The sequence below is a fragment of the Nothoprocta perdicaria genome, unplaced genomic scaffold, assembly GCF_003342845.1.
Source record: "Nothoprocta perdicaria isolate Ctin4 unplaced genomic scaffold, notPer1 scaffold_17, whole genome shotgun sequence".
Taxonomy (NCBI): Eukaryota; Metazoa; Chordata; class Aves; order Tinamiformes; family Tinamidae; genus Nothoprocta; species Nothoprocta perdicaria.
The window spans coordinates 4,323,537-4,337,290 of NW_020454871.1; the positions used below are offsets into that span (position 1 = coordinate 4,323,537).

Below are 13,754 nucleotides of genomic sequence, written 5' to 3' on the forward strand. Positions count from 1 at the left end.
AACTGTGTTAAATCTATATTTAAAAGATTAAAAAGTTGTTAAATAAATCCCTGAGAGGCTCTGCAGTTCTATCTGAACCGTACACATGGGAGCWGCCTGTGTCCCTCCAAGCAGYTCTTTTGGCATCACTTGGCCACATGGGGACCTGTTGGCATCACTTGGCCACGTGGGGACTTGTCAGCCAGGGCATGTGCGAGGCACTTGTCTGCATTGGAGTCTGCATGACTCCACGACCATGAGACTTTTGGAGACTCATGGTTGCTCATGGTGGGGCCGGTGGGTTAATGAATGCAGGCAGGTGTAATTAGAAAGGCTTTTTATTTTCTTATTGGCTCATTTGCACTGGATTTGCACCCCTTCTGAGCGCAAAAATGAGTCCCTTGAGAAGTGTTTATTAAACTGCAGTAATTTCTGGAAAGCCTCATGCGCCTACGCAAGCCTTGAGGTGTCCTTGATCCACTTGATGTACTTGGAGACTTTGGTGTAGATGCCGTACTTGCCGGGCTTGGCACACTCTTCGCCCCAGCTGGTCACGCCGGTGAGGAACCAGGTCCCCTCRAACTCGGTGGCGAAGGGCCCGCCGCTGTCGCCCTCGCACGTGTCCCTGCCGCCAGCAGAGAAGCCGGCGCAGAACATGTTGTGCTCGATGGTGATGGAGGTGCTCTTGAGGCAGGTGGGCCGGTCCACAAAGGGCACCCTGAGCACCTGGAGGACGGTGGCCTCGCGCCCGCGGTAGTACAGGCTGCCCCAGCCGCTGACGGTGCCCAGGCCRTACTTGAGCAGCTTGGTGGTGAAGTCCCTGCTGCCGAGGCAGATGGGGGTGACGTAGCTGTTGAAGCGGAGCGGCTCCTCCAGCTCGAGCAGCGCGATGTCGTTGTGGTGCTTGTTGAGCGTGGCGTTGTACGTGGGGTGCGGCACGATCCGCACCACCCGCCGCCGCTGCTCCGTGGCGTCCTCGGCCTTCGTGTTGTACTCGCCTACGGAGACACGTGCGGATGGGGCTGTCACATGGTTGTCACCTGACGTCCGCCCTGACCCCGAGTCCCTGCTGTGCTCAGGTCTGCTTTGCCACCTTCTCAGAAGCCTCTAGAAGTTTCCTTGTGCTACCAGCCCCCTGGCCTTAGGTCTCCAACTGCTGCACTTAATGCCAAGTGACACGGGCCACTCTAAGACCAAGTGTGGCAACAAGCTGGGGAAAGGCAGAGTCTGCCCTCCAAGGAGACAGATGGGGCATGAGGACTTTGGTGCTTCCCCCTTTAGGGAAGACCTGGAAATCCTGGGGATTTCGCAGCCTCTCAGGGACACAAGGGGTAACAGGGCCCCAGGAGCACAGGAGGAGGGGCCCTAGCAACAAGGCTTCGCTGCAAAAAACGAATTACTGATCAGGAGGCAGGAGCCCAACTTTCCTCATGGCCACCCCACCTCTGTACCTGCAGACTCTCCAGGTRGGACAGAGGGATGGCACCAACAGCCAAAGTGTTTCCATGGCCATTTCCCTCCCAGTACCCCCAGGTGCTCCCCCAAGCAAGGTTCAGGTGTGCCTGATTCCAGAGTGTGGGAGCAGCTGCCGCCTGTTACCTCCTCTTGCCTTGTGCAACAACAGGGAGAGGGAGAGGGAAATGCACTGATATCTTGGGTGCTTGGGGCAGTAGTGGGGTCTGTGTGTGACCTGAGCCCTCCTGCAAGCTCACTGTGCTGAGGGAGGACTTCTCCTGCGTGCTTTCCTGCAGCCCCAGAGGCACGGGCTGTGTTTAACCCCCGCAGCAGCGTTTCTGCTTTGCTGTCATCTCCAGAACATACGGACTCTGAGCACCATCTGCAGCGCCGCCGGCCCCAGCAGTGTCCTGCGGCTGCTGGGAGCAGGAGGATCCCACCGGGAGAGGTGAGGCAGCTCGCTGTGTTCGTGCTAACATTGCCACCCGGTGCAGGTGGTTTTGGAGCCTGGTGCTGCTGGGTGCTCTGCGAGGAGGGTTTGCAACYCCCTGTGAAACGTTGACTTCCTCATGGGCTGTGCTTCTATGATGCAAATGCAAGACCCAGAGGGGAGGTTCTGAGAGGGTTTTTATCTTATACTGCAGCTGCTTGTTTTTGTAAGGGTCCWGGGGATATGCATCTATGGTGGAAGCGGAGATGCAGGGAGGATGGGATGGGAGTGCATCTGCTGCCCCCATGATCCATTTGCGGCCTTCTGCTGTTACAAAGCTGGATGTTTTGCCCCAGCAGAGAGGAGAGAGTCAGCTGCTCCCAGTGCAATGTGCACGGTGAGGGTAGGCATAGAGCAGTCCCTGCAAAATCGGTGCTTTGCTCTCCTGGAAACCCAGCTGCACTGCAGAGCAGCGTGGAGGGAGCACCGGCAGTAATAACGTGCCCAAAATGGAGGGGCACACGATGGGGCCTGAAACAAGGGGCAGGTTGCATGCAAATRCAAAACCTCTGGCCTGGTCTTTCTGAAGATTTTGCAGGGGAATTTTGTACTTTCTCACAGTTGCAGGCACAATGCTGGGCTTTGTGCTGGGTTTCCGAGCAAAACTGTCTCAAAGCTTGCTAGTGCTTAAACAGAAAGCAGGATAATTTCTTGCCTCTTTTCAGTACTTCTAGGGGCTGTAACAGTGTGTCTCCTATGCCATGTATTCACACGTGGGAGATGCTAATAATTCAGATGTTTCTGCCTCAGCTATAAGAAGCTGTAAGGGTCAGGGCCCTGCACTGAGTCCCTAGCAGGCTGTTGGGCAGTAGCCTGAAGCAGCTGGGTACTAAGAGGGAGAAATACCCTTTTCCACTCCAAGATGGGTTTGTTTTGTGAAGTGGCACCATCTCTTGCCGTGCTTGCTGGCCACCTTGTCCCTCTCTGACTCTGCCAAGGCCTTGCTATGAACGTGCACTTTRCACATCCCCACCCAATCCCCCTGCTTCGATCCATAAGTGCTGTTTTCCTCGGAAGTTAAGAGCAGGCGTCTCSCTGGAGCCTGCAGTGATGCCAGCGCCGGCGGTGCTCACCTGCCACGGCGGTCACGTTGTCACCCGGCTGCAGGCAGTGCGCGGCCGTCACCACCCACCGCTCGTTGATGATGGACCCGCCGCAGAAGCCCACGTTGTGGCTGTTCACCAGGTAGACCTGCAGGAGCAGAGGGAGAGCCGAGCTGTGCAAGTTGGTGGGGAGGAAGAACAAGGCATGGTAGCTTTGAGGAAGAGTTTAGAAGGTGGATTTCTGCTATAATTCACCCAGTTTGTTCCTTTACTGTAACAGGGCTTGTTGCTGGCTCTCTGCTTTGTACTATACACATCCTTGCTTGCTTGACACCTTGTTAGTCAGTGGAGGCTGAGTTTTAAATGCAAGTGATCAATATTGATAATGAAGAAAACCCAGCTTGCCTACTGCAACCAGRGCTTCTCTATGATTACATATAACTCGATACCTGTGTCCTTGTGGGTGCCTTTGTGAACTGCTCAGTCCCTTTTGTGGTCTGCCTGTATGGATGTCASCAAGGCTGTTTCGCTGTGCTGGCCACCCAAGCAGGCAGCCACGGGATGGCAGCACAGATTGGAAATCGCTGCTGCAGCGGGTTGCTGAGCTGCCARGCTGCAAAGATGGGGTCTGTCCTCAGAGGGTGCTTAATGTAGGTTGGGGAGGGACCTGAAACCAATGTCAGGGTGTCCGCAAGGTTTGAAGGAGCTCAGAGGCAGATTCAGTCACCTCTGTGTGGATAGGAGAAGGAAAAACAGAAAAAAGTGCTGTACTTTCTGCGAAAGTGTGGAACAGWATAAGCAACAGAGATCCTGGGCACAAGGGTACACCATGGAGGTGACAAGACAGTGGTGTGCCCCACAAAACTTCTCAATKGGATATGAACCCCATTAGCTACCCCAAACACCAGAGAAGACCTAGCATCCCTCCAGGCTGCTCCATGGCTCACTAGGAGGCTGGTAACCTTCATTTGCCAGCTGACAAGAGGGCAGCTAAGACCTTTTGGGAGGTTGCTTGTTATAATAAAAGTCTCCAAGAGCTACCTAGCCAGACTTAGAGGGCATGTTGTGTGTGAACTTATTTTCTTTGTGGATTTACTGATTTCCTATACTTAACCTTCTGGTTCTCCAGAAGGCTCTCCTCTGGAGTGAATACAKAGTGGGTTCCACCGTGTCCGCGCTTGGTGCCAAGCCTGTGGTGAGCAGCAGTGCGTGGAGGTGAGTGAGCTAGAAAGAGAGTCTACAAGAGAGCTTATGAAGGCAAGAGATTTGCTATTTTCTAAACCTCAGCCTAATTTATTACTTTGTGCTCTCAAGTATTTGAATTTTCTGGGCTCACTGATGCCACAGCAGAATTTAGGGGTGACAGATGACTTGGAAAAGACTCAGACTAGGAGCTAATTCTTTGTGCCATTCATTCAAAAATCATCTGTGGAGCAGTGTGTGGGAGGAGGCTTTTTTCAGTCTCTCACCTCACCTGTGACACCACTTTTGATCAAGACAGTGATGACTGCGATGTCACAAATTGGATATGCTGTTGGATAAAGAAAGATCAACCAGATTTGGCAGATCTCATAAGAGGACCGATTCTCTGATGGTATAAATTGTCATAGATCTGTTGAAAATGGTGGAACTTTAGTGACTGTGTCAGCTGAAGATCTAGATCCTCCTCTGAGAATCTAGAGGAGGTCTAAAAACCTCCTCTGAAAAGAGGTGACATGAGGAAGGGRGAGGAAAAGCAGGAAGCAAATATTAAATCCAATGCCATCAGTGCATGGATTGGACAGGCTCTGTCAAGGCTCTGTCCCAAACCCGAGGTAAGTGGCTGCAGGTTGTATAACCTGGGCAACTCAGTCATTCCTCACTTTGCGTGTAGGTGCTAAATCTATTCCAAAGGACCCCAACYCCCTGAATCACAGTCTTGATTTCAAGTTATATTTCTGATGCTTTCAGACTAACTTGGCCAGAAGTTGAACTGCCTTCTTCCTTGCAAAGCTGTGTCTTTCACACTTCCCCTACCTCAGACTCGGGCTTATTCTAGAGGAGTCTATGAACAGCTCTTGAATCCTGTTTTCATAAACTCAGAAGTGGGTCCTTTGTTCCCTATGACTCTGGCATTTATTTATTTATTTATTTTTGGCTATGGTGACCCTCAGCCAGGCAAGTTGTATTGCTGCAGCATAAAGTGATGTACAAAAAGAAACTGTCAGACTTGAAGCCCACTGCTGAACTAACTGCAGAGATGGCATTCARGAATGTAGGGGTAAGAAGATTCTGCGTCAGAAGGAATAACCAAAAGCTACTCTTAAGGTGACCACAGAGCCAGAGAAGGAGGCAGTACCTGCCAGGGCACCTCGCCTCTCATGCTGTCGGATCCACCAACCACCCGGGTGCCAGTCTTAACTATTGGTACGATTCTCGTGGTGGCAGCTGTGGTGGCTTCGGTGATGTTGGCAAGATCCTCGTTGGAAACGTCGTCAAGGTCATCGTAGGTTGTGTTCCAGTTCTCTAAGGTGTTTATGGCTCGGGTGAGCTTGCTCTTCGCCTCRGGAGCGGTAATCCTGCCACAGGGATATGGCACTGGGAGAGAAAAGCTCGCATTTACAATTGGCTGGAGGTCATGCCAAGAGTTGCAGCAAGTGATGGGGCAGGTGAGGAGACACATGCTGTCTCTGCACAGTGTCCTGCTTTGGGACTGACGTGGGAGACACCGTGGGCCAACTCGTGGGTTCTGCTGGCAAACAGGTGCTCTGATGGACGCAAACAAAACTGAACAGTCCAGGGYCCAAGCTAGGATTGAAGACACTGCACAGTAGCAGCAAGAGCATGAACTGTTTCCATGCTCTATAAATTCTCTATAAATTAATTCTAAATAACTTTGGAAAGGGGGGAGAGAGAGAATGAGAATTTGTAACRGGACTCTGTGGTGGGAATCTTTTATTTAGCCGGATGCTGAGGTGCATGCCTGGGAGGATTGCTGGGGCAGTCAGCAAGGCCCTTTGGCTGACATTTCTACAGCAAATAACTTGGTACAATACAAGTCCAGCTAGGAGAGAACAGGAAATAATATCTGCCAATTTAGAAATAATCCTGTTTGGCACACAGGTGAGAAAAGCACCAATAAGCTCTTTCTAGAATTGCAGGTTTTCTTGGTTAATGATGATCACGTCTGTTAAGCTCACTTCCAATTCTCTCTTTCCATCTCTCTCCTACTCAATGTGTGCAGAATTCCTGCTAATAGTGGCAGTCAAAATAGTAAATAGCATCCGGCACTGTCTTTCATCTGAAGAGCTTCCTACAGCACTGTGCAAACAGACATCGGTGTAAAACTAGATAAAGGGTGTCCCACAGAGATTTCTTGCTTTTTTTAAACAATCTACTCTTGGAGAAGTGTTCAAGTAAGTGTTTAGCAAGGGGAAAGAGCTACCTGCAAGGTTAGGGTTTCATGGCCAACAGAAGCTCAGCTTATACAGGAAGGATAATTACCCAACCTCAAAGGTGACCTGACTGCAAACAGTGAAGCTTGCTGGTCTAGTGAAACTGTGACAGTGTGGTGGGTAACGCAGGCCTTAGCTCCTAATGATCTACGCTCATAGAAGGAATCCTAGACTAAAGAAACTTCCTGCAGTGACTGTTGAAGTCAGCACTTTAAGGAGCTCAATGTGTTGCTGGCTGCAGCSCTCAGAACTTCAGAAACTAGCTCGCTTTAAGGATGCAAATCTGTCACATCTAGGCATTAAAGCAGGATAATATCAAATCTTAAATTGCACATAGAGGATAAAGATTTTTCTGTATTCAATCTTAAGCTTCCTCTGCCAGATGTGTTGCTGTCAACTTGCCTAGCTGTGTTGAGTCTTTGGGATTATGTGGGCCAGTGTGGTTGGAGCTCACGTACTATCCAAGGAGCGGGGTGAGGTTAGTGATGGAACAAGAACTTGTTATTTTGACCAGTTTGAACTTGCAACCTGAAACAGTCTGCTTTCTCTCTGCCCCTTTGCTCTGTCTTTCCATCATGCTGCTTTAAACCACGTCTGAACCATAGATTTTAATCGCTGTTGAGGATCTCCAGGTGTGTCTACRCCATGATGGAACGCCAGCACCACCTCAAGTTTCACTCATCTGCACCAAAGTCAAGTAATTTTAGGATATAGCATGATGCCCAGCAATGAGATGCACTGTCAGTAGGATTTCACGGGGAGAAAGGTCCTCTGCTCCTGAAAAAGCCAAGATTGCTGCCTAAATAGTGGCTATTAGTGGAGGAACTTGGGAATGAGCTCCAGCTGGATGTGTACCGGGATGTGTGGTGATACAGCTGAGCACTAAGCTGCTGTCTCCAGCTACTGGCTCCTACCTCAAGTTGCAGAATGGCTCTAACAGGAGAGGACCCTGTGTGAGCAGCCATCTGAAACGAGCAGATTGGCTTGTGCACAAATTCCCGGACACATAAGCTCCTTCTCCACCTACATAAGCTTAAAAAATGATGCTTAAGTTGCATCCTTCGTGTGTGACCCCACATCTGCCGTTGGGAAGCTGCAGCCTCAGGCCTTTTACACTTGCTAAGCATGACAGCAAGGCCGGCTTCCCAAGGGGATATTGCATTTCTGGGAGATCCATTTATGTAAATCCAGGAGAAGACTTTGGAAGCTTTATACCAAATCTCTTAGGAAAACTAACATCTAACCTGTAGGTTCACAGGACTTCCCATCTTCGTGCAGTCTGTAGCCAGCAGCACAGGAACAAACAACTTTCTGCGGCGGGTCGTGCCTGCAGAAGTGCTTGCAGCCTCCGTTTTTAATTGAACACGTGAAGTCTGAAAGACATAGAAGTGAAGCCATAAATACTCTTGGAAATGCAAACGGTTCAGCATATAACCCACTCCAGTTGCTGTGAACTACAGAAAGTGGTGCTGCTTGTTTGCAGTGAGTGTGTCCTCCTGCCCGGTCACGTCCATGCTCGTAAGAAGTCTGTTTGAGAAGACAGGTGCAATTGGAGCTGCTCAGTGCTGCAGAACTCTCCAAAATTTGGCAGCTTGACCCTAAAGGATTCCTGCAAATATTTGGTTACGAGCCACGTGATTTCCCACCGCTGCGCTCCCCTCCTCCCCCTGCACTCACTGAAATCCAGCCCAGGTGACCAGGTCCTGGCCAAGAGCTCTGCTTTTCGGATAGGAGCAACCCCTCGGCCCAAGGAAACATTTAGTCTCAGGATTATCRCTGGGCTTCAAACTTAAAACCTCGGGCAAAACCATATGCTCTTCTTGACAAGCCAATAAATCATGGCAGCCCTACGTGGCAGACTCATTTCAGCACAGCTTTTGATGAAACAGGTTCTGCTGTTTGTAGTGAAACCTGAGGTGCTCCAAGATTCCCATTTTCATCGCGGGTGCCTTTTCCTACCCCATCTCATATCCCTCTTTATGGGAACGCCAACTCTTGCACTTGGAAGACCACAAATCCACTGACGCCCTCTTAATTCTCAGTGATCTTTTTTTTCCAAATAACTTCACAGTAGATTAACTCGGCTCCTAGTTCCTCAAGGACACCTCCCTTCCTGTAGCCATTTTAATGCCATCATTTACTATTTTTATAGAGATCCTTTTCACGCCTCACTTCTGGTGCTATTTTTGCTCCTGTCTCACTTCTCTGAGAAATCTGCAATGAGACTATTTAAATTTGATGCAGCTTTGAAATGCTCTTTTAACGTACGCTCCCCTCTTGCCAGAGCAGAAACCCGACTAGAAAGAGAATCTTTTATTAGTGCAGTAAGTCTAGCACATTATGCAAGTTGCACAGCCCCTGATTATATTATATATACAGGAGCTGAATATCCCTCTTACTTAAATTATCAGCTGTTTGGTCTGCAGGAGCTCCTTGGCCCATCAGGAAAATATTTGCCTTTTGTTTCCTTGTAGAGCAGGCTTGCTGGTGGTAATTATAATTCTGGATTTAAACAAGTGCTGTTGCACGGAGGTCTCCAGAGCTCTGCCTTGTTCTGCACTCTGGGCCCAGCACTGCTGGGTTGGTGTGAGGAGGAGAAGCTGCAGGTACTAAACTAGAAGACCTTGAGACAGTCTCTGATGAATGGCGTGTATGAGCAGGCACCTTGGTGCTCATCTGAGGTGCTCCTGGGGCTCTCTAAAGGACAAGAGAGGATGGAGGTGCCACCTTCTGTTCCCCGAAGCGTGGACCATACAGTCCCCTTGCCAATGGGCTGTGCCCYGTAGCATGGCAAAGTGGGTCTGAAACAACTCTTGAGTAGAATGAAGCAMTTTATACCCACTTTGGGATTTCCAGCAGGATGAGACATGCACAGAGTGACCCCTGGTACGTACCTATCTCACAGTTTCTCCCTTCGTACCCAGCCGGGCACCAGCACACATAGGTGCCTACTCCATCYTTGCAAGAGGCTCCGTTTTTGCATGGATTGGGATCGCACTGATCTCCATCTTGGGGAGAAGACAAGAGATTTAGCAAGCAGGAACATCCACCACAGCTGATGCCCACCAAGCACTGGAGCCTTGCCTGGCACAAGCCTCTGGTTTAAAAACAATTGAGAGACAAGAAGCCTTTGCCTCTTTGTGATAAAAAAAAAAAAAATAAGTCTGATTGTGGCACACAGCTGTAGTGTTGTGGCCAAGCTATATACCCTGCCCTCTGTGGGTTAATTCTTCCCGTTTCAGCAAAACTCCTCTAAAATCTCCCTAGCATGACCTTTCAATGGGATCCTGTCTCTTGACTAATTTAGGCAGCTGAAGTTGGAAGGTTTATTTCATCGAGAATAGCTCTGATTTTCTCATCTGAATTATTTTAACGCTCTGGTCGTTGTTCCCTGAAATAGGGCCTGTCCACCGGGTTTGGAGACTCCTTAGGGGGTTGGAACTATGAGCCTCGGTCATTGCTCTGTCCTTCTTTCCAAGGTTTTTGCTACTGTTACGTGGTCTAGATTTTTCTTTACGTGGCAGGACCTTAATTTTTACAGATGCCTSTGCTTCGGAAGCGCAAGGCTTTAGTAAGTACGTCAGGATGTTGAATTGCAGGGAAGTGAGCTCTGAAGGAGTAACACAAAGGCAAGGAAGGAGAAGGGATGTCACGAGGCGCCCCACCAGTAAATGTGGCTGTTAATGATGCGTTGAGTTGCAGGCGGGAATGTAAAGAACAGCTTGGAAAGAGGGACAAAGCGATTCCGTGTGGTTTAAGGCAAAGCGTCTGGGTTTGTGTGTGAAACTTGAGTTGCTGGGGCCTGGCGAGGGCCCTGCAGCGCGGGTAGGGGCAGAGCTCAGTGAGGGGTGAGCTCCTCTCAGCCCCACGCGTGGGAAGGAGCAGCTTGCAAGATGGGCAGCCACCATGGGCACTTGGGATGCTAGGAAAATATGTGACATTCCCTTATTTTTTGAAGGGTTGAGCCGTTATAATCAGAGGGGAGCAAATGCAATGCTGAATTTCACTGGTTGTTTCTTCAGAGGGCAGTCCTGAAATGCAAATAGAACTTTTTTCTTTTCTTATTAGTCTGGASTGACTAATCTGAATTATTTAACACATTTTAGTGAGATGTTCTGGGCACTTTGCCAAACTTTAAAGCCATTCATTTGCCAAAATGTCCTTAAAATTACTTTCAGATGTTTTAGCGGGCATCAAAATCTCTTTTGGGAGGAACTGAGGAGTAGTCGGGAGTTGAGGCTGTGGGAAGAAAGGAATAGATAGTGGAAGAAAAATGGGACAAATTCAAGTATCTGGGATCACTGGTGTGAACTGGAAACAGCTGTTTGCCATGGGCTGTGACAGCTGCAGCCGTGGGGTGACCCGTTGCACCCCGTGGTCAGCATGGACTGGACTTATTCTATGGGGATTTTGCAGTTTGCTCAGGAAAACTGCTTGGAAAGAAACTAATGAGCAAATGCAGATTTGTTTTTTAACCTGGGATTTCACACAAGCAGGGCAGGTCCAGGCTGAGTGGCTGCAGTTTTCAGGCCACCTAACGCTGATGAGCTCTGTCATAAAACATTTTCTGAACGCTGGGACACGTTTGTTTCRCTAAATGCCTGCTCGTGTGCCAAGAGAGGAACAGCAGGCACTGGAACATGAAGAAGACAGCTCTTACCCACGTACGTCTTCCAAAACTCCATCTGCAAAGCAAGAAGGACATTTCCATTAATTCCTCATTTCTGGGCACTGGGTGGCTCAGRTAGCCAAAAGGGAGGACCCCAAAGCTATGGTGAAGGCTGGGCGGCACCCCACGTTTGCCATCTTGGAGCTGCAATACCCACCGTTTTCTCCGTGTTTTCAAAGACTTCTCGCGCTTCCTCGAAACTGCATTTCTCCTCTATGCATTCTCTCTCGAGGTTCCCGGGAATGACCTCTTCCAGGCGGTTGGAATTGGCCCGCCGCTGCCGCTGCAGGACGGCGCTCGCCTCCCTGTTCTCCATGAACACTGCAATTGGAGAGGCATCGGAGCTGGAGGGCTCTGCCCAGGCAGCCCTGCTTTGCCCATGGCCAGGGACATTTTGGGCACTTTCTCCTCTGCTTGGGCTTTCCTTGGTGCTCAATTTAAGTGTAAGCCAGAGGATGAAATCTGGAGAACCTGGAGTCAAAGCCTTGACCCAAASAGTGGAGAGTTGGGCCTGTCGCCATCTCCTCAGGAGGGACCCAGGCTCAGGCAGGTGTCCCCTCAGCCACCAGCCTGCATTTTCCCCCTTGCCCACTCTACATTGAGCCCTATCTAAAGCTCACCAGTCCCGCGTCCCACTGGACAAGCTGTGCCTGCACTGAGGGAAACGCATCCCGTTGTGTCTGGTAGGGTCTGTTTGTGTCCCACCTCTCCAAGACCCCTGCCACCGCTGAGCCTACGGTAGGTTCCCCGTCTCCCCCCAGGTAGATATGTCCCCACTTTTAAACATCATTCACCCAGAAGAACATCTGTCTTTGCCTCACTGGCCTCTCCACCCTCCTTAAATGTCTGTGTCCTTTTATTGTCATCTGATGGCCTGATGGAGCAGCACTGCCTGGAGCTGCTGGGGTCACCAGGAAGCTGCTGCCCTGGCTCAGGACTCCGAGAGGCCTTGGGATGCCTGGGGTTGTCCTGAGGCCTTAGCTCCTCACCAGCTTGTCCTATGTGAAGGTTAATGAGAGGCTGGACATGGGCAGGGGGGCACTTGAGAGGCAGGCGCCAGCCCCTGACTTCCCTGCTCATCMTCTGCTCTGCTGTGACCCCATCCAAGCCCCTTGGAAGTAGGGGAGGGCAGATCCAGATAAACCCTAATGAACCTGGGCAGCAGTGCTCTGATTTGTACCGTGTTGTCAAGCACGGTCAGTCTCTTTACCAGAGCCCTGCCTGCCGGAGGCTATTCTGATTATTTTTGCAGTGATCTGTGTCCTTATCAAACAAGGCTACACCTCTGCCTTCCTCCTGCTCGTGCATTTGCAGTTAAAAGAGGAAGTGGGTGCAAAAAASTGACTTCCAGAGAGGCTGGGCTTGCTATAAACACCCCAGCCCCACTGGGGGAGTGGGTGCCCTCGATCTGCACATTGATGTTTAGGTGCATGAGGAAAGGCTACCCGTCCTGCAGCCCCAAACTGGGCACAGGGAGCAGCTGTGGGTGATGCAGTGAGTGAGCAGATGCTCGCTGGCAACCCACTGCCTTCTAAACCAGCATCTAAAAGAGATGGGTCTGAGCCCAGACTGGGAGAGGGAACCTGCCTGCCAGTCCAGCAGCGTTTTCTAGGGGGTACACCTAGGTGGATGGTGGCACTAATATATTTCGGGCTCTGCTCGTTTCTCATCGCTCAGCCAACTCTTTAGAAATATTTTTCTGTTTTACCTGTTACTTGCAGTTTTTAGTGAAAGGGAAAAGGCTGGTCTGGAAGCAAACAAGTAATTGCAGAAGGTCTGAACCGGCCTCTGTTGGAACTGTTGCTGCTGTGCRTATATCTGACAACAGGCTGCATTACTGTGTGTGATTGTCCTCATCCATCAACTCCTCTATCCTGTCTATGATTTTGGCTACACTTTACAATATTCGTTAAATTCACACAGAGTTTGGCTTTAAACAGTTCTCAGGGTGGCAAATCCACTGRCCATTTGATGAGTACTTTGTATTCCAGGAGCAGCGTGGTAAGGGGCATGGAGGTTGCTCCCCAGGGCACTTTCCCTGCTCTTCCTTTGGTGTGGGTGAGTGTTTGTCCTAAAATGGCTGAATCAAGCTCTGAAAGCTTAAAAGCTCTACAAATTTAAAGAAAAAAATCCCATTCTTAAAATTAATCCCTGGGATGTTTTCTGTGCAAGATCACCATAAATCTGTTATTTTATTCCCACGAAAATTCCCAGAGCTTCAGCAGGAGAAGCTACGAAATGTAGCAGCCCTGCTCGGGGCTCTTGTTGCTGCGTAATCTGTCCCCCATCCCTTTTCCTGTGACGATAACCCCCGCCCCCAAGGGCTTCCTAGGTTTTAAATGAACCCACCTTCACTTTGGGCACCAAGAAAAGCTCCCAGAAGATAAATGGAGAACACGAGAGGGATTTTTGCCATCTTCTTCTCGCTGCCTTAACCTCTTGCTGGTGAACTGTTCAAGTGGTGGAGCTCAGTCAATAGTTCCAAAGTGCAAGCGCTTGTTTATTTACCCTGGGTAACCCTTTAATTTAAGGTCCCCAGATGTGCCATTGCTGAGGCTTCAGGTGGCAGAACAGCAGTTATTCAAAGGGCCACGTTTGTGTTCAGGACTCCCTTGGGCAGATGTGGTCCTTGGGTCCTTGGTTCCCCTTTGGGATATTACTGCTGTGTTCGGGAGATTGGGCTT

General features: G+C 50.0%; 1 protein-coding gene across 1 annotated transcript; it reads right to left on the reverse strand.

Moving 5' to 3' along the window:
- Positions 1–362: 362 nt before the first annotated feature.
- On the reverse strand, positions 363–13,516 carry F9 (coagulation factor IX). The gene is made up of 8 exons (XM_026035917.1): positions 13,420–13,516; positions 11,228–11,391; positions 11,062–11,086; positions 9,296–9,409; positions 7,646–7,774; positions 5,306–5,544; positions 2,998–3,115; positions 363–977 (listed from the first exon to the last, which is right to left on the reverse strand). The coding sequence occupies exons 1-8, from the start codon at positions 13,484–13,486 to the stop codon at positions 430–432; spliced, it is 1,404 nt and encodes a 467-aa protein (XP_025891702.1). The 5' UTR covers positions 13,487–13,516; the 3' UTR covers positions 363–429.
- Between the last annotated feature and the right edge of the window lie 238 nt (positions 13,517–13,754).